We start from the raw sequence: 21770 nt of genomic DNA on the forward strand, positions 1-21770 counted from the left end.
GCTCCTCAGTCCCAGACCTTTGTGACATTCTGATTTGTGATGGCATCTCTGTGGACTTCAGGAAATTGCCACGGTCTGTTTTCCACATCATCCTTACATTTCACAGACTAAACATTTAATTGTCCAATCTTGAGAATAATTGGCAGATCCAGCGATAACGAGTTTATCCGTTACTTTCCGCCAGATGCGGGCAGCGCTAATGGAATCCCATTGACATTCATTAAAAAGGTGAAGTTTCTTCTTTTTAATTCACTCTTTCCTTGGTGCGGCCTTCCCTCCCAGCTCCACTTCCACGTCAGTTATTGATTTCCTACAATTGTGCGGGAAGATTATATGAACTTGCTGTGTTCAATCAGAAGGTGGGAGACTGGAGATATATATCTACCCGCTATGAGTCAATTGGTGGATGAACACAGACGGGGGGACTGTCAGTAATCACGCCATGTCTGGGGGCTGCACAGCGTTGTCGGCTCCCGGTTCAGTCGCTCTTATCTCGGCCTTCTGAGCAAAGACTGTCTTCTTGCTGAATGTCGGTGGAACAGTCGGGAAAACGAGCCTTTGGTTTTTTTCTTTGACGTCAAAGTGTGAATGTTTGATGTGGCAGAAAGCCGGAGAACGGAAATTGGTCAAACTACAGAACATATACACAATTTAACAAAGCCAAGACATGCACTTTACATCAATTAAAACACAAGAGTAAATGTACTCAAATTCAGAATTCTGCATTTCTAATCACAATGTCCCTCATTCCTCTCTTCTTCAGAGTGCTCACTCTCCCATGATAATGTTCAGACAGTAATGGCTTCCAACAGCAGGGGTGATGTGATACAGAAAGATGGTTGCCTAGTTGAGGCATTTAACATTTGTTATTCACAGTACAAGATTTTGTTGTCCTAGATATGACAAAAAGTTTTCACCACTGACTTAAAACTTGCATCTGATTCAACAGCGGCCTCACGCACGGATCCTTATCCTAATCACATCAAGACCACGGGCCGCGGAAGACTGCTACAGATATTTGATGCCAACTTTTTATCCTCACAGAGATAAACGCACACGCGACAGGAGAGAGGAAGCCGCTCCTCGCCACGTTCTCTCTCTCTCACGACCGATGAGCCTATTACCGCGTTTGAAGTAACGACACGAGGGAGGGTTTCACGCCGTTTATTAATACTTACATGTGGCAGAAACCGTAAAATTCGCGAACGTTTCCTCCGAGTAGATAAATTTAGCCCAAGAGCCGGTGTCCTGCCAAGCTCAAAGAATCCAACCTGTTGTCGTATGCAGATGATTTCATCATATACATGTGCACGGGGGGGGGGGGGGGACTTTGAAGGTATTTCTGAACTCGTGCACCATTAAAAATTCTCAAGCATCAACACATGAGGACACATTTCAAGCTTGAAGCATTCTGAACAACAACACTGCAATTACCTGTTGTGAAAACCCTCAGCACAATCCTGACCTGTATTCACACACGCAAACTACATGAGTCTATTCAAAGACTAATTATGTTTAAACACATGTAATTTGCAAAAGGAAAATATGTTTGGAGGGAAACAGCGAAGAGTTTCTGAATCAACACGATGAAGAAATGCTGTTTCTTTATATATATGGACGTTATGGAGAAAAATTAGATCATCACAAATGTGTATCTGCTCATCTTCATGTTGAAAATATGATTTACAGATGTGTAAAATGATTTGTGCATAATCCTGGTGTCTCACAAATGCATCTTCCACACAATCAGATTATTGGTTGTATTTGAAATGTTTTCTGTGTCTAAATGTCTGAAACTATTACAGGATACAATTCGAATGGGGGGGGGGGGGGGGGGGGGGACAAGTTCCACTGGGGAAACAGACTTCGGTACAAAGCAAGTTGTTAATCACAATGAAAATGATTCACCTCTGCAGGAAATTAACAAAAACTACTAATAGATGTCAACGAAACTTGGTGGAAGGATGGGACGGGGAATTGCGAGATGTTTTTTGAGTCATTTGTGGATCCTGATGGAAAAAAAATTGGTGTTTGTACAATTTGGTGCAGCTTGATGAATTAAAGGGGAAAGTTAAAGTTAAAGTGTGTTACTCTCCTGGAGCTTCTTCCAACCAGGTATTGACATTCATGGGCTTCGGCTGAGTCGATAGTTGGTGAATCTATGTGCTCTGATAAGTACGTCATTGTTGTTGGACAGTTAAAACGTGCCACATCTACGTTGGTCCATATTATACTGAGCATATTTTCCAACATGAATAAATAGAGAATATATTTCTGAGTGATTTGGAACACAGCCATAGTTCCTCGGAGACGTGATTTTCACATGTCAGACTATTAATTCAAATTCCTGCTGCATGGCCTGTAGAGGTTTTGTCACGCCAACATAAACATAAATAATGTAATGTTATGGGTGCTCGCTCTCTCATGACTCCATATGGCCGAGCTAAGTGAGAAAGTCTGATACTATTTGCTTTAAATAGAAACTAATGAGGCCGAAGCTGAAACTCAGAGACCTCAGGCTGACCTGCCTCTGGTTACTCGCCTGATCACCGCGTCCTTTCAGCCGTGTTGTCGCTGCTCTTCCTCCTGTCCTCACACGACATCTCTTCAGCCACAACACTCATCGCAGTAGTTGTACCCTCCACCCCACTGCTGGTATCACAGCCTTGTCTGTGGTCAGAGAGGAGGAGGAGGAGGAGGAGGGGCGAGGATCTCCATGAGCCTTGTTGATTTACCCACCTCCTTATGACTGTGGCTCCACGCCACAGGGCCACCTTCAAAACCTCCAATCAGATCGCTCCGCGCTGCTTGTTAAACAGATTTTATGGCGCTTGTCACTCCTGGTCTCTGGCGTCCGCCCTGACTGGGCCATGCTTCACTTCATGCTGCGAGCGGGTTCAGTTTGAAGAAATGAGAACATTTCTAGAAAATGCAGCAGAGGCTGAATGCCCTCTAATGGCGCCGTGGGCTGGGATGCGAAAGGTCGAACCAGGAGGAGTTCCTAGGAGACCTGGTTCGGCTTGATAGATGAAATCCCTATTAGTGTGTGACTGGCTAAAATAACCTGACATTCAGGGGAGCGCTGACCCATTAGAGATTATTGTGAGACGTCAGTTTGACCACACAATGTCAGATATCAGCAGCAAGAGAAAACAAACTCAGGTTTGTGTCTTTGTTCGGATACTTTGAGTATGTGTGTCTTTCTGTTTGAACTAGACACTGCTTTTCAAAATGAGCCGAAGAGATTAGAGTCAGATAATTATTATTAAAGATATATTACTCCACTGGAGAGTGTATTTTTTTCAAGAGCACTTGAAGCTCTTTTTTTATTTTAAACCATCAACCCTCTAGTAAAATATCCTGAGCTTTTTCGCTCGTTGCAGAGAAATTAGTGATTATGAACAAAACTATGTGGCCAAAGGTAAACTGGCTCCCCAAATTAAATGGGAATAACGATATTTTTCGACCTCGGCCCAATATTTATAAATATGGGTGTGTAAATGAATGGTACTTACAAAAACGTGTGGCTACAATGTAATCTAATGGGGCAACTCGTCCATGAAATTCACATAAAAATGTTAAAAGGCTTAAATTGTTATTCTGGGTCTTTGATAAGAGTCTGGTAACATCACATGCGTTGCACCTTTTATTGGCAGAAAAACACTTGTAGTGGACATTTCGTGAAGTGTCGCAGTTGCCCCATAGGATTACATTGAGCCGATCTACTGGACTGAATACAGAAGTTTTTGTAAGTACCATTCATTTACACATACCACATTTATAAATATTTGTTAATAGTCTTGATTGATTGGTTGATTGATTGAAATATAGGTCCCATGTTGAAAAATACTGCAATTCCCCTTTAATATATAATACTTCTATTTCCAAAATGATGGTGAATGGAGCCTGACCATTAAAAATTGTCTTCCCAACGCAAACTCTTATACTTTCTTACCTTGGACTTTACACTGTCATTAAACTTTCACTAAGTCACCACACAGTGTGACAAAGCTAAACTGAAAGTCATGTCAGACCAGCTGCTCTGATAACGACACATTTTCATAATTTATCATCTTTTTTCTCTCACTTCTCGTCTTCTGAGTAACGATGAAGACTGAAACCTCTGTTCCAGGACTGAATCAGTGTGTGTGAAGTGATTAAAAAAGGGACTAAATCAAATATTTGAAAGTGTTATGGATATAACTTCAACTGTGAGTGTTTCAAATTAGAGAAACCCGTGGGACCTACTGCCAAAGAGGCGTAATATCCGCAAGCCTATTCATGATTGTATGAAATTAAAAACATATCGAGGCTTAAAACAACCTTTTGCACCCTAATGAGCGAAGTTGAATGTTTAATATGTATTTGAAATGAGGTAAAGTCAGTCCGACAGCCTCCCGCTCCACTTAAACTCTTGCATTTAGCCTTTCCCAATAATTACGCAACATGAGGTAGGATCAGGCCTCCCACTCATGCTATATAACCACATATACTGGAGAGCCTCAGCATATCCTCCACCACACCTGCATAATGGACTTATGGAAGAGAAAAGCCTGGTGAAGAGGTGGACGTCTGCAGCACCGATGTGTTGATGAAGATGGAGAAAAGGAGAAGAAAACCAAAGCAAATCTCATTTTTGGAGCCAATCTGCAGCTGTGAAACACTGCATTGAAATCTCCCCCTCTCTCTCTCTCCCTCTCTCCCTCTCTCCTTTTCTTTCTCCCACATTCGCGCGCGCTCCCCCACGCAGCCGGGCGCGCACACGGGAACCTGCCCGCCCGTGCACTGCACACAGGAGCCGCTGACAGTACCCGCGCCTGCCTTGGATCGCTGCCTCGCGTCCCTGCCGCTCCGCCGGATGCTTGCGCAGAGGACATTCCTTCCCTCCGGTGACCGCATCCATCTCCTGCTTCCTTCCCACGTCTTAACTTTTCCCCCGACGCGTGACCGTCTTCGTCTTCTTTCTCCTCCTCACTCGGTGGGAACCTGTGTCTGACATCATGCATTTAACCGGGTGATAAAACCCCGTAAGAGCCAGACGCGGTTAACTTCTCGGGGCTGGATGGCACAGCTCTGCGTGCCAGGTCTGGAAAGTTGCGCTGCGTCAGGGAGCATGGGCGCAAACTTTCAAAGCTTTTTATAATCGACAGACATCATTTTTTTTTTATTGTATTCATAGTGAAGCAAATGAAGGCAGGTGAGTCACACGAAGCCTGAGAGGTGCGCACAGCTCCGAGGGAAGGCGACGCGGAGGGGAAGTCGTGATCCGTGTGGCGGATTGCGCTACGGAGGACGGAGGGAACGCACCGATGAGACAACATGGGTGAGTGAGTGAGTGGAGGACCGTCTCATTTAGAATCAGGAGGCATCAGGGGGGTGCACATCAACACTAGTGGACCTGTTAGTTGAGTGCAAAAAAAAAAAACCTTGATTTAATTCATCCTCTCCTCACTTCATCCTTATTCCTGCGCACACATCTGCAGCGTCACTTTGGCACCATCACTGTTTCTCTGCACATGTTTTCCTCACATTCTTCTATTGTCTGTGGTCAAAGTGGTTTGAGACGCAGGAGCCAGGAGCGTTCATGCACCTTTTTAATCCTCAGTTTAATGATGTGATGGAGGCTGAAACCCCCCCCCCCCCCGAGAAGCAGTTGTGTCTGTGCGCAACGGGGCTCGGAGCTAAACGACGCCTCGTTATGTGCCAGATAAACGTCTCTGCTGCTGAAGCTGCAGTGACAAGTTCATCCACACGTTCCCGACCTGAACTCAAATGGCTGAAATCTGTGGGAAAGGAATAAGGGGGGGGGGGACGACGTGTCTGTTTTTACCGCGGCCTCCCCCATCCATCCCACCTCCTCCTTGTCTACCCCCGTCCAAACCTCTGACATGTTTTGACTCCTCGTCCTCTCTCTCTCCTGCCTCACCCCCACCCCCCCTCCCTCCACCACCTCTTCTCCAGGCAGCTGTACAGCCTCATCCCACACTGCCTATCACCCCCCCCCCCCCCCACCCCTCCTCCTCCTTGTTCCAGTTCATGAGGGTGAGGATGCTCCACAAACCCCTCACTTCTCTTTGCGCACCGCAGCTCCTCTATTCTCTCTTTTTTTTTTATCTCGCATATTTATTTTCAATCGAATTGTGTCTCACTTTGAAGCTGCTGCCTCCTTTTTTCCCCAGCGCAACTTCTGCTGTTGAATATCGCAGTGGGGGGCTATTATTCATGCACGCGCACGCGCAGGGATCGGTGCACGCGCAGGGTTGGTTTGACAGGAGATTAGCTGCAGACGGATCCATTTGAGTTGATTTGAAACTGCACGTCTCTCCGAGCTGCCTCTCGATCCTCGCCTCCTCCTCTCACTTGTTGAATTGCTGCTGTTGTTCTGTTCTCTTGTATATTTTACTTTCTATTTCTTGTGTGTGTGTGTGTGTGTGTGTGTGTGTGTGTGGTTTATTCTGAGATGTAGTGAGGAGCTGATGCAGGCTGGAGGGATGCATGCTGCCCACACATCTGTGCACAGTTTGTGGCGTTTTTCTCTAACGAGCAGCTTAGTGCAGCTAATGAGTGCCCACTTTTTACAGTTTTAATTATTTCACTACAATTACACTCCAGCCCGAGCCAAGACTAAATGGTCGCATTTGTTAGAGCATCAATACTCGTGGCCAGCGCTCTCCCGCGGTGTCTGCTCCCTCCACTGCTCTTTGTAAGAAAGAAAATCAAGTGCAATCCTCCACAAATTAAGAATTAAACCTGACAACGACGTGATTTGATTTCCCAGATCATTCTCGTGGAGGAGCATGGCTGCAGCTACGTAAGCAGCTGTTCAGCATCTGCAGTTGAAATCAACAACATTTTTCAATACTGATCAAATATTTTTTGACAAATCACTCAGCAAGTCAGTCGAAACAGCAAATCCTCACATTTAAGAAACTCAACCCAGAGAATGTTTGACCTTTTTGATTGATGAACACAGTTGTTGGCAACATTTTGTGTTGATTGACCAATTATTGAGCCAATTAAGTATTGTCAAAACATTATTTTTAAACAAGAATGGCAAACAGCTCCCTCCTTACATCTTCTCCCTTTGAATTCAGTCACGCTACAGCAAATTGCTCAAATTACTTTCATCAATCATACCTTGAGAAATGAAGGTGATAAAGAAGGTGATGAAACATTTCTGGATCTGCTCCTTTGTCCTGATCCAGACCAAAATATTATGTTCCATCCCTCCGCCAAGTTTCGTGGAAATCCAGACAGTCATGCTTGTGTAATCCTGGTAATAAACAGACAAACCAGACAGGGGTGAAAACATAACCAGACAGGGGTGAAAAACATAACCTGGTAAAGGTAAAAAACAAAATTCTCCCAGAAAAAAACCAGAGAAACCTTTTTGCTTGATAAATTAAACAGAGCTGACAAATTGTGTTGTTTGACCAATTATCGAGTCAACTGCTTCTTTCAAAACTATCAAGTAATGGAAAATTATGTATTTTTGTCAAGGGTAACAGGTGGAGGAACCTGCACTTAGACGAACAACCTTAACACTGATTAATTTCATCGACATATTTGTGACCCGAACCTGTGAAATTCCCAGAGAACAAAAAGAACGAACAAACCTTGAACAGTTCAGTGCTGCAGAGAGCTGAGGCTGATTTTACATACGGGAGCTGAAGCCTTCAATAAGGATTATTCTGTCAGTGTGATGCACGTTTCCCTTTTGTCGCACTTGGTAATATTCACTTCACCACTGCCCACACACGCCATCAAACCATCATAACACAGAATATCACTTTGAACTCTCTCACTTTACATCTTTTGTTGGAGGGTTTTTTCCTTGTTGCTTTGCAGCGTTGGACTTTATTCAACTGCGGCACTTCCTCCAAGTCCTGTTTTTCCTTGAAATTTCTGAAATAACTGTGAAAGGCTTCCCCCCAAAAACAATGTGTCCTGCATATTGAACTCACGCAGCGAGGCACAGACACAGAAGTGAGAACGTAAGTCTGGCAGTAAGCTCTGGGAGCTCGGCTTTCACACACAAACCACACGCAAACCACACAAAAGACCTCGAATCAAGAGCCACACCATAAAGTGCTGTGTGTGTGTTTTGTGTCACTGAAGCACAGTGCAGCTTAAAAAATATATGTTGGCTCTATATGCAAGTATTTTCCAGCCAAAACAGTAAAAACATGATTCGTCAGAACCTTACAAAATGATGTAGTATTGACATTTGGGTTGTACAGTAAATCTACCACCTCTTTGATTAGGTTTCGGCAAATCAGTTTGAAATGGGGTGTTGGATTATATCTAATATTCATAATTATAGAAAGAGCTCATACGTTGGATGCGGTTCCTCTTTCACAGAGTCCGCAATTTTGCAACCCTAACATATTACAGTAGCAATATGCAACATCCCCACTAGGGGCCACTAAACCCTACACACTGAAATTGTAACGACAGCCAAAAGTTCAGGAAACGGCATCTTTAGGAATTATTTATTAAGAGTTTAAAGCTCAGGAGTTCAGCTGTGTGATTGTGTGGGTGTGACTCCACAACACCTGATTGGTAGTAAACACACAACCACACAAATTCAGCTCAGCCGTCAAACCTTTGATTGGAGTTTTTGCTGAATCCCGAGCGATGCACGGAGATGCACACGTTTCAAAGCTGGTGGGAGACAGTAGGAGAAAGAAAAAACACAGACACAGAAATCTCTTATGGGAAATAATCAGCCTGTTCGAGCTCCGGCAGAAAAATGTGAGATGATGTTGGAGCCCATTGCTCATAATAACAAGCCGACTGAAGTCAGGTCTTCAGGGCCTCGAACAAATGGCCGGTGCTGTCATCTTCTTCTGATGAGGACTTACTCTTTGAAAGTATCTCCACAGAGAAAGACAAAGAAACATTTGTTCTTATTATCCTTTCACGTTAATGCTATCTCCGATCCGGAGGAATATGTGGATATAATTTATGCCAAATGTATGTTTTTATCAATTACCATTCAGAATGACTGTGCTTTTATTCTGATAGATTGGTGCCAGAGTTATTATTGTTGTTGCTGCAGGTGGAAAAAAAACAATGTGTTGTGAAAGAATGTGAGAGGAAGGTGTTTTCTTTTCCACCTCATCTATAATGTCTTCCACCACATCCCCTCAGGGGGCTCCACGGGGGATACAGCCAGTTAGCTAATATACAATAGCCGATTTCTCAGGGTAAAGTGAGCCAAGTCACAGTAAATAAAACAGGAGTCATTAAATTCACCCTGGTGCACATTGGGACTGTCTCTAGTCTAAGGGAATATCTTACTTTGCCATGAATCTTTAAAAATTGGCAAATTCCTGTTGGCTGAGATGCAAGCAGACCCCCCCCCCCCCCCCCCCCCTGCTCTGTACCTGCAGGCAGTGAATCACATCAGCGGCAGAGGGAGTCGGACAGAGGACAGGACGAGGGACTGTCTGTCATTCGTCATTCTCTCTAAACTTCAGCAGTATTTCAACGTCAGGAGCATTACTGACATTTTAGATTTGTTTCCAGTCCTTGTTACTGAGATGCTGCAGCTCCAGAAACAGCTGCTCAGTCGAGATGTTCCCCCGAAAATGCCGGGATAGGTTATTGGAGAGTACTGAAATCTATGCACCAATCTGATACCACGTCTTTACTAGTTTTATCAGGATAAATCCTGCTGTCCTGCTCTGTCAAGTACTGTTGTCAGATCAGGAAGAAGTGGTATCAGCCAGATTTAGCCAAAATGTCCAAAACGTGTCCTTTTTCATTTCTAGAAGTTCTATGGCTTCAATTGTCTGTATGTAGTCGTTTGTCAGAGGGTTTAACCTGAGCCAGGCAAACAACAATGACAGCAATCATCACGACAAGTGGCACGAAGCTGTTAAACAAAGTTTGCAAAGTTCACGTATTGGAATCTGTATCTGGGAGAGAATAATAATATATATAATAATGAAAATGCCCCAAATCCTGTTTTGAAAATTGAATTTGATGTAGTAAAACTTTCTGTCAGAACATATGAGATCAAATCTGTTCTTTTTGGTTTACCTTTCTGGAAAACCCTGTTATCCATGCTCACAATCCAGTAGACAAACGTATTAGTGGGGCTTAGGCTGCATATCCAAACTCCCCCTTGCTGACTGCTTTCACCCGCTGGCTTCCCCATATCCTTGTGGAAAGCCCTGCTCAGCACTCGTATCGATCACTGCTGCTCCCTGCCTCACTGCACACACGCCAATAACCCGTGTGTGTTTGTGTGTGTGGGTCAAAAGGAAAAGCCAGTGTCAGTGAAGTTCTTGATATGTGAGATATTATGGGCCCGTGAGTCGAGTCCAGATGTTAAGCGCTGTGGGTGTGAAGGCTGATGTGAGTGATTTCAGGAGAAGCAAACTATCTCCCTCATGCAGTTCACTGCTGTGTGAGTTCAGGGAATTGACATTTTCCTCTTTACGTTGATTGTGATAAATAAAACTCACAAATGACAACTAAAGTAGATATAACAGCTAAAAGGCAGACTTCTTTAATGTCATCTGCCTTAACGGTTTCTGCTGTGGTTAGTTTGTGAGTAGTTAGCTTGGTGTATCTTTATCATGGACTGGATATAAAGATACACGATGTGTCTTGTGTTGTTGACGTCATCTGGAGCCACAGTTTGCTCAGCAGTGATCATGTGACGGTCTCGAGTCAGTCTCAGGTGTCGATCGTGATGTTTTACCTCTTTCTTTATCGGATTAATTAAGCTTCTACTTATGTCTAAGGAAAGATAATGAGCCCAGTGGCTGGAATATTTCTACTTTAAATCATCATCTGCTTTTTTATACTAATATAATTAATCAATAATATCATCAAGCACAAACGTCATGTCAGATCGAAAACATAATTAAAGTTTTAATGATCTAAAACACAGCCGTGGTGTTAGGGCTGTTATTTCTAATTTAGTGCAGTTAATTGAATTCACATGTATTTTAAGGTGCCTGTGTGGGCAGCAGACGAGCATGTTCAGACTGAAGCTCCTCTGAAAAGTTACTTTTTCCAAGTGAATTTCCATCCAACACTTTTCATTAGAGTTCTGCCTCCTTCCACAGCAGGCGGCCTCCATGGCCACACACAAAAAACTGCTGGTGTAAAAAATGTAGACATCAAAAACCAGCTCCTCGCTAATTATATATTACTCCGTTGACAAGTAGAGAGTGTGATTTCTACTACTGGGATATAAAACTGTTTATTTATTAGTGTCGTTATTTGCCTGAGACATGATGTGAACAATTAGCCGATTACTCATCGTTTGGTTTTGCTGTGACTTAATAATAAACAGGGAGACGATGAATGATTCACTTGTTGAACAGAAAAAATAGCAAACATCTGTTTCCACCTAATTAGGACTGAGGGCTTGTTTGCTGTTCTCTCCTTTATTTCTGTGTAAATGTAATTTCTTCACTGTTGGTCAGACGAAACAAACAAGTTTAACATGTCACCTTCAGCTGGGAAACATCTACTCATCACTAATAATGAAAATAATCATCATCTGTAGACAATTGGATAAAGACATCTGAGAGAATTAACAGTTAAAACTCTAAACTACACCTTGTGGGTGATACCGCCCTGAGCCTCAAAGTCAAAATATGTCAGATGTACTCATATAAAACTTACCTTGGCTTATTTTTCTGTTTTTACTTTAATAAAATATAGTCCCCGGGCTGTGGGTGAACCCCTGCTCCTCGAATTCTTATGCACCATCTACATTTACACAGAAAGGAGTGTGTTTCACGAGGTGGGGTCTCTCTATCTCCATGTCACACACCAACCTGAGGCGTCTCCCTTTTGCTTTATTACACGATGGAACATTTCCACTCCCTCCCCCCCCCCCGCAGCAGACCCCACGGCCTCTTGGCTGTACTGCAGATAACATGGCTGAGTGTAGCAGTCCTATCTTTCCTAACCCAACTTTAGTGGATTCTAGATTCACACAAACACGTTCGAAATTTAAAGATGTGCTAAGCCCCACTTCCCCCCGCCACACACACACATGTTTGTACTTCTATCTTAGCGAGGACACTCATTAGCATAAAGCAATACCTAGCCCCCCGACCTAACCTTAACCATCACAACTAAATGCCTAACCCTGAACATAACCCTACCCTCGTTCTAACCCTAACCTAGACATAATGCTAACCCCAACCTAAACCTCATTTTAACCCTAAACCAAATTCTAACACTAACATGAACCTAATTATAACCCTAAACTTAACCTAACCCTAACCCTAAAACCAACCAATCACCTTTTGATTACAGGATGTTAACTTTTTAATATGTATTTAAATGTCATGACGCGGACGGTTCACTCTGTTAGCATCGGCCCTGCAAGGTCCAAGACAGTTTGGAACACTAGGTGGCGTTATGAGCCATGTTCAACACATAAATGAGACTATAACTGGTTATACTATATGGTTACTACACCTGCCAGCCAATCAGAATCAGATACTCTCAGTGGCATCAGTTTAAGTGAGTGTTAGACGATCCAATCAGTGGACAGGGTGAGCTGCACTGCGCTCACTGTGAGACGCTCATGTACGTTACAGGCACTACGATGCTAATCGCATCGACCGGCTTGATGCTCAGACTTTAACGGATCCATACACCTAATCAAGCCGTTAGGTTTTTAAGTGGTAATAATTTAGGCCCCGTTTTTTCTCTTTTTCCTATAAAGTGGCCCCAGAGTAGCTTTGTGAGAGCGAGCCGTCCGTCTTCATTCCCCCCCCCCCCCCCCCCCCCCCCCCTCTCTCTCTCGCTGTAATGCTCGAGTCGGTCACGTGCTCCCTTCGACACGCATCGCTCACAAATCCAGACGGAGTAACCGAGCTAACAGAATCGACCACTCGTTTCATTTCAACTTTTAATGGATACTTCTCCATTCAAGCCGTATTTTGCCATTAATGGTGCGGTGCCACCCCAGCCGAGCTCTGCTTTCCATAGATGTCGCTGCTGCTGTGCGGTGTGTGTTTACCCTCTTCTCCCTGCATGTATGTGCAGTTCCAGTAGTAGTAAAATAAGCTTTTATCATAAATCAGCCGCTTTATACTGTTTCCTGCGAGTTGAAATCACAGCAGACTCCAATTTTCAAATTAATGGGCATAAAAATAATGGGTTTTAAGTGTGTATAAAGGTACTTCATTTCAATATTGTAATGCCTGCGTGTTCAATTAATCAGGGTTGTGCGATGCTCCCTGCGACTGGTGATATGTCACACACACTCCCGTGCCCCTGAAAATATTTTTAATTTTATGTGCCTTAAATCTGAGTGAACACACTCAATAATGTAATATATCACACATGCTGCTGTGCCCTAGAATTCCGCTTGCCTAAGCTTAGTCACACATCACACACTTTAAAACCCTTGGCGCCCGCATCAGGGAGGACGACAGGAGAGGAGAGGAGGGGACGGCAGGAGGAAGGAGGAAGGAGGAAGGGGTCGAAGGGAATATAAGTGTCTGTCTGAATCATAAAGGTCGATATATGAGTAGATATATAATACTGTTATACAAGGTAGTTTGATTGTAAAGCACTGTTTTTAAACCGAGGTACATTCAAGGTGATATTTGAAAGAAAAACTCTTCTACAAATCTAAAAGCACAATTTAAAACAGTTAAAATAAGAGATTTGAAATGAATAAACATATTTGAATGAATACAATAGAAGCCAATGATTGTATGAGTAGTTTATTGGTAAGGCGTCCAAGTCCTCACATATCTTTGAAAATTATACTCTCATAAATATATTTAAGTTTGTTGTATATTCATTATTATGCAGTGGCAAGGAATAGAAATGAAGGGAAAAGACTTGTAAAAGCTTAATCAGATTTTTCAGGCAGTCAATAACCTTGAAAATCTGCCACGAAGGAAATGCCATCCCGTTTAATGTGTATAACCTGCGCTACAGTCGACCATTTAATAAGAAATAGTAGATATACTTTGTTTTCCAGCGCACTCCTCATTTCTTTGAAGTGCCCCAGCGTGCGGCCCCGGCGCCGTTGGCCAACCCACTCGGGCACTCTGGGTAATAGCCTTTGCATCAGTGCTCTGAGCTCGGTGCATTCAAATGAAATATCAACTTGTCGCGCCGCCAAGGAGGACGACAGCTGACTCTGCTGGGCCTGCCAGGGCCCACTCTGTCCTCTGGGGGGGGGGAGCAGTCTCACTTTTATGAGATCTCACAGAGGTCGCCGTCGGAATCTGACCTCGGCTGAGGTAATTGGCGAAAGGATATATTTTCGGAATAAAATAATCATTTGTCTTGCGCCGTTTTTCTGCATTTGCGAGCCTATTTTAGTCGGAACATTTGAGTCCAAGTTTGGCTAACGTGTCCCAGTTGGTGAGTCGTTGAGCCTGGGAGGGGGGGGGGGGGGGTACTGAAGCACAGAGCCTGTTCTTTAATTGATATTTATCAGCTGCAATTGCATCATCAAATTGTGGTGAAGTCTTGCACACAATAGAATAAAAAGCTCTGAGACACGTCTACACATCCTGTCCCTCTCAGAGTGCTGCTCCACAATGGGAGGATTTTTAAATATAATATTCTTCTAAAAGGGAAGTGCACTAATTTCACATTCTTCATGAGAAACCACTGCAACAGCAATAAAAGTAGCAGAGCTTTTTGTGGCTTTCAGAGCGAGCTACTCGTATCTTTTAAAAATTCTCAAGTGATGTAACTCGACTGGTTGGCTTAAACTGTCCAACTATGTTTTATGCATGCGGTGTTAAATGGTGGAGTACCCTTTTAAAATGGGGTTTAATCTAGCGTTATTTATTTATAAAGCTTTAACTTCACATTCAATTTCCATTCCAGCCTCGTTATTGGAGCACGGACTGAACAGGGAGAGTGAATTAGGAGTTTAGACACAGGCTTGACCCTCCGAAGTCTAATATCTGCAACAGGATCTTAAACTAAGAGAAGAAACAAACTAAGAGAGAAAGCCATGCGCCTAACACTTGAAAGTTTAATTGGAGCAGATCTTTCCTCTGTGATAACTGCACTGAGGTTAACTTGTGTGTTGATGTACAACGCGCAGTTTAAATCTCCAGGATTTAACGTCTCCGAGATATGAAATCTTCCAAACCCTCCGGCTCTGATTGGTCATGCTCCGCTAAGAAGAGCGAGCCAGGTAAACAGATGTGTGTGGCTTACCGCAGGAGATCCAATCTCCTCTGAGGGGGAAGAGATCCGATAGCAGCGCTGCTCATGAATGCAGACATGTTTTTATACTTTCAAATATCCTTTTTTTTTCTCCAATAACGATGATACAAACACGGACATCTATTCATTTCTAATTGGTTTCTTATGATAATTGCGACTGAAGGAAGGATGGGGTATTAGTGAACGTGTGTTTACGACGTCTGATGCATGAAACCAGGAGAGAACCTGAGTGGTGTCTGCACTTAACACCACATTTAATGATGGAATAATCAATCTGTACTAAAGTGAAAGTCTCTCTTCTCTCCGCCCTGTTAAACCTCCCATAGGAGCCTGATGTACACATGTCCAGTGGATTTGTTATTACTCCTCTGTCTGTGCAGAAATCCATGCTGCGCCAATGCTAATAAACGATGCTGTCATGCGGAGACGCCAGTGGCTCTATGTTGTGTCTTTTCTATCGCGTTTGTACCGCCCCCGGAATTTTAAAAACTCATAAAATAAGCCTGAGTCCTCCTCTCTGTGTTTAAGGGAACACGCACGCTGGATCGCCAGAGCAGTGTTCATGATATGATATGACACAGTGAGCTCTCCCTGCGGGTTCACAACAGAGCCCTCTAAATGCTCCAATGAGATTATCATTTAGGGAAAACTAATGAGTGTGCGTCGCTCTGTGTGGATGCTTGGCCAGATCACTCGGTACCTAATGGAGGTGATGGCGAATACATTGCTGGGAGGATTGAAGGGATTTATTTATAGCAGGCGTTTCCACATAGCGTGCATCTTAACTCTTAGAGTCACTAGACCTCGTTTAGTTCCTCTACCACCTCACTTCTCTCTGCCGCTCTACTTTTTGCTGAGAGGCTTTTTAGCATTGTCTCTCTTTTTATATCCCTACCCACTAATTATGAGCATGAACTTTGAGCATGAAGGTTTTAAGTGTGATTATGCAATAGCATGCACTGGCACACAGACTCTAATTAATATCACCCAGGAGCTTGGAAGTGTAACCCCCGCAAACCAAGTTATTTATCAATTTAGCAAACTTTGAACTTGGCATATTCCAATAGTCTGATACCTGGTATTGTCTATAGTCAGAGCTGCCGGCCAAAAACCCGAATACTCCTCTAAGTCCAGCTGGCTACTTTATTATATTAATTTTTGGATTCTAATAAAATGATTTTGATTAATAGGTTGCGGTTCGCTCGCTGTGTGTACATTTACGACCCGTAGCCTCCGTTTCAAAACAATGAAAATTGCAGGGTTTTGTTATTTTAGAGTTACTTCTGGCAAAGGTTTGTTTTGTGATTGATTAAAATGAAAAAAACATGAATAGGCTGAATTAGACATTGGGAGGAAGAGCATGTTCCACCTCAATAATTATGTATTTGTTGAATAAGAGTCCATTATGTGTCTCGTAAAACAACACAGCAACAATCCTTGTGATATGTCTTGCTAAGTCAGGAATATGTGTAGTTTTAAATATTAGTGGCTGTTTGAAGATTCACTACAGTTCTCCAAATTATTTATTCATTTTTATAAACCAAAGTGCTGATTTGAGGCTCTGCAATCTCAGGGTTATTGTCCATGTTGGGCTTTAATTTAATGCTAAATTAGTAATGAGAGGCTACATCTGCAGTGAGTATTGTGCAGCATTGCATTCAGTATTGTTTCCACGTGTATTGTGTTCTCTGTATCAGAATCATTACGACCCTGGTTGTCCCCCCCCCCCCCCCCCCCCCCCACTGGTTGGATCCAACACATCCGTGTGGAAAGGAAGGAGAAATACTTTTTTAATCTCACATCTAATTCTTTAGCAAAACACTTGACCTGGAATATGTGCGACGAGAGAACATTTAATCACCTGCAAATTAAGATCCTCATTATTTCCAGGCTGTAAACAAACCTGCCTGTAAAGACACTTGGCATAATCATAAAACCTGTTGACTTTGGCAATAATAAAACATGTTTGCAGCCTTTTTTTTTTAGCATGAAATCGCCGCAGTGTCACGGTGCTTAACGAAGCGCTCTGCCGTCTGCGTGCCCTCTCAGGTTAGCGCTCAGATATGAGGGGATTTTCTCACTCTTCCTCCTGCGTTTGTTTAAGCTGCATAATGAAGCTAATTAATGGTTATCACGAGGCATTACCCAACACCGTTTATTTATAGCTTCCTGAGCACTTGTCAATCTGAATGCTCGCTGCATAAGTAGATTAAAATGCGCGTGATGTGCAAAATTTACAAGCTCGCATTGTGAATTCGTGCAGTTTTTCCGGGGCCTCTGTATGGTCTCTCTCTGCCGTGCATCTTTAGCAGCGTCTGTCCGGCGTCCACACTGATACCACACGTCTCTGTATGCAGGGACGTTCTCCCACTAACATGATGCATTTCTGTTGGTATTCATGTCAGTCTCCCCACTGTCATTTTAAAAACCTTGTCCAAAGTCAAGCAGCAACTTCTCATCCATACACAAAACATCCACTGTGTGTGTGTGTGTGTGTGTGTGTGTGTGTGTGTGTGTGTGTGTGTGTGTCTGCTCTTGTTTTTGCAAGGTCCTGTTTCAATTTTGGAAATTGGCAGTGAGGGCATATTAAGGAAGTTGAGACATTCTTCAAAGGGCAGTTTGGGGGTTAAACACTTGTTTTAACGACTGAAGTATTACGTTGAGGTTAAGATAAGGGTTTTGAGGGGTAATCCAACCATAGTGATGCTTTCGAACATCGACAGTACATTTAGTCAGTGATTATCCTCACAAATGAAGCTATACACATGTGTGTGTGTTGTCCACATTGTCCACGGGCAGCTAACATTATGCAACTGTTCACAACTTAGGCTTTATTTAGTTGACAACCCATCGTAGGGAGGTGAAGGCGTTCGTTGTTCATATATAACATTTGTAGAAAAGGCCTGAAGTCTGCTTTTAAAAGAAAAAGTTAAATGAGCCGTAAAATTAGATTCAAAATATATCTTCTGGAGTTAGAATTCCCAAAGGGCCTCAACAATGAAGTTATCCAAATAATGTAGAAAGAATAGAGAAAGATATACTGAAAAATTATCTCACAATGAAATTAATGAAATAAAGACTCCATACCTTTGGCAGCACGCGTTATCAGAGAGAGTTTAATTTTCCCCAATTAGACAAAAACGTCCAATTAGAACCCTGGTGCAAATACAGCTTTTTTTACATCCACACAATGCTGCTTATCATTCAGGCTCTTACCCACTTCACACTCTGTCCAAACACGATTAGCAACCTCCCTCCCTCGGTGCCTTTGTAGCTCTTCATTGTTAATTGTCAAATCTGTGGCTCTTCGCCGCAAAAGCAGCCGACACCAAACTGAACAGGAGAGCAAAACAGATGCTTCAGAAGAGGCACCGGTGCATTTGAAAGCAGCGTTGTCCGTGTAGAGGTGAATATCCAGTCTGATCATTGGTCGAGTGAAACAAAAAGAGAGCCCCGGGTCAAGGGATGTGTCCCCTTGACATATGGCGGAGTCGAAAGATATCAGGGCGCTGACATATCTTTTAAGCTGCCGGCTCTGTGGTGCACCATGAAACACTTGAAATCAAACTAGACTGTAAGGTTAGAGGGCCGACTGTCAGCTTTCATTTGAGGGTGATATACTTGAAGTGGCTGACTATGACATTCAACAACTCTCTGCTCTCAGGCCCTGATAGGCCTGCGGGATCATTGTCCTACTGCTTTGTCCTTAAGTTGAATTGTGCAGATTTAAGCCCTTCGGAAAGAATCAGCAAATTGTCAGTTATTGCATTTATATAGTTTATATAAGTTAAGGTTGTCATTGATCCAGATCAGAAGATATTTACATTTATAGACACTGGTGTTTGACATGTAAATTGCTGTTTGGATAAGGCTAGCAGCTTTGTGCAGTTGTTATATTGATAGGCTACGGATTACAAAATAGATCTGTGACATCTGCATAGAGTTCGAACATTAATTAAATGTAACACAAATTACAAAAAAAACTGAACAATAGCTGATATTTAGCCTTGAGGAAGCTTTTGTTAGGTTGAAGAAAACTCTGCACAGCTGAAACAGCAGTGACCCTGGACTGTAGATAGAGAGTTTGGGACTGTGCCACTGCAAGTGGAGTGAGAAATATCAGACCATGTCTCACTTTCAGGAAGTAAAATATACCTGATGTTTCTTTGACAAAGTGAAAATGCATCTGCACATAATAGAGAGAAAAGTAGTTTCTCACAATTAGCTGAAACATGGCTGCCAAATCATTGGAATTACTTAATACACACTTTCTCAGAAACCCTTGTTGTGACCTGTCATCACATACAGACTAATAAAAAGGATGTTATGCAAAGTATAGATTAAAATGCTTCGCTTTCAATGATTGAAACTCATGAAATCATTTTTATTTGACAGAGGATAATGCATTTTGGTTATTTCCCTGGCTTATTTGCAGATAAAACCTCTGAATGTGATTTGATCTTCACTAAACCCCTCTTTCTCTGTCTCATTATCTCGTGTAGGTCCACTGCTGTGTGATGGACGACTGACACACCTCCTCTTTCCACTTCTCCTCCTCCTGCGGGCTCCCCTGCTGTTCAGCTTCGGTGAGCGCACCTGCCCCAATAGCTGCCGATGTGAGGGGAAAACGGTCCATTGCGATTCCTCTGGCTTCTTAGATGTTCCAGAAAACATCTCAGTCGGCTGCCAGGGCCTCTCCCTGCGCTACAATGAACTGCACACCCTGCTGCCCTATCAGTTTGCTCACCTCAGCCAGCTCCTCTGGATTTACTTGGACCACAATAAGGTTTCTGCCGTTGACAGTCGAGCGTTCCAGGGGGTCCGCAGGCTTAAAGAGCTGATACTGAGCTCCAACAGGATCACGTCTCTACACAATTCGACATTCCATGGAATACCCAATCTGCGCAGTCTGGACTTGTCCTACAACAAATTGGAAATCCTGCAGCCAGGTCAGTTCCATGGCTTACGTAAACTACAAAATCTACACCTGCGCTCCAATGGTCTCTCCAACATCCCGATTCGAGCATTCCTAGAGTGCCGGAGTTTGGAGTTTCTTGATTTGGGCTACAATCGAATCAAGGCTCTGACTCGCACCACCTTTCTGGGCCTACAGAAGCTGATGGAGTTGCATCTGGAGCACAACCAGTTCTCACGGATCAACTTTTTTCTGTTTCCAAGGTTAGCCAACCTGAGATCGCTGTATCTGCAGTGGAATCGCATAAGGGTGGTTAACCAGGGCCTCCCGTGGAATTGGTACACTCTGCAGAAACTTGATCTGTCAGGAAATGAAATCCAGATCCTGGATCCGGCTGTGTTTCACTGCTTGCCCAACCTTCAAGTCCTCAACCTGGAATCCAACAAGCTGTCCAACGTGTCTCAGGAGGCAGTGTCAGCATGGATCTCACTGACCTCCATCAGCCTCGCTGGAAACATGTGGGATTGTGCAACTGGCATATGCCCTCTCGTGGCTTGGTTGAGGAATTTCCGGGGCAGTAAAGACACCACTATGATATGCAGCAGCCCAAAGTATCTGCAGGGAGAAAAGATTATGGAAGCCACAATGAGCCATGGCATCTGTGAGGAAACTGATTATGTCCTGACTGAAACACCCTCGCCAATGTCAGAGCTCATTTCTGAAGCCACTGCCGAACCAACCTTTTCCCCGACTGGCACCTCTCCACCAATGCCCCCGAGCAACACCTTTGGTCCTCTGCCACCATTCAGACCACGGCCTATTCCTCATCCTACTTTTCCAGGGCGTATGAACAAGGACCCTAAGGACTCAGTAGCTCGCACGCGACCCACTCACATACCACCCCCAGAGATGGAGCACATGACTCTGCACAAAGTGGTGGTGGGCAGCGTGGCGCTCTTCTTCACCATGTCCCTAATCTTGACAGTTGTCTATGTGTTGTGGCGGCGATACCCCGGTGCAACCAGGTTGCTGCAGCAGCGATCCATGGTGGGACGGAAGCGCCGCAAAAAGAGTCCAGAGCCGGAGCAGAACCTGAGCTCCCAGCTCCAAGAGTATTACATGAGCTACAACCCTGCTGCCACACCGGAAGCATTGGAGGTGCTGGGCAATGGCACTGGTTCCTGCACTTGCACAATGTCTGGCTCCAGGGAGTGTGAGGTATGACCCATCGCATCAACCTAAAAATCACAACTCAAAATCAAAATACAAAGGCTCAACAGAGAGGTAAATCCTTTATCAAATATACCCTGTTAAGAAAGACACTGTTAAAGCACAGTTTAAGCTCCTGCACTGTTTGTTCATGACGTGCTTGAATTCAAATGTTAGATGTCTCCAATTATTCAGGTTATTACTCTTCAACCTTTAAGTGGGAACCAGAAGAGGACCAATCTGATCCAGGGGGGGGTAATCTCCAACATGGACCACGTTACAAAGCTTTACTCTGTGGGTAGTTGTTCTGCAACTCAGTATTTATCTCCGTAATATTTGTTATCTAAATTATTTCACTTTAGAAAACGTTCCTCTTGGGGACCATGACTAATTGGACACTGTCTAACTACCTCACACACCACTCCACATCAGCATGGCATGGCTCACTCGTGTTTAA

The 21770-nt window shown here is 43.6% G+C and overlaps 1 protein-coding gene across 2 annotated transcripts in view; it reads left to right on the plus strand.

The window, feature by feature from the left end:
• Positions 1-4549: 4549 nt before the first annotated feature.
• Positions 4550-21770, plus strand: part of lrrtm4l1 (leucine rich repeat transmembrane neuronal 4 like 1) — a 41206-nt gene continuing 23985 nt past the window's right edge. The window contains exons 1-2 of one of the 2 annotated variants that reach the window (XR_004615701.1): positions 4550-5323; positions 19692-21388. Coding sequence is in view for 1 of the 2 variants with exons in the window: in XM_034602918.1 (XP_034458809.1) it covers positions 5320-5323; positions 19692-21322 (1635 nt within the window). In the remaining variant the exon portion in view is untranslated. The remainder of the gene's footprint in view (positions 5324-19691; positions 21389-21770) is intronic. The other variant, XM_034602918.1, reaches the window with a different exon arrangement.

The sequence above is a fragment of the Hippoglossus hippoglossus genome, chromosome 12 (genome assembly GCF_009819705.1).
Source record: "Hippoglossus hippoglossus isolate fHipHip1 chromosome 12, fHipHip1.pri, whole genome shotgun sequence".
Taxonomy (NCBI): Eukaryota; Metazoa; Chordata; class Actinopteri; order Pleuronectiformes; family Pleuronectidae; genus Hippoglossus; species Hippoglossus hippoglossus.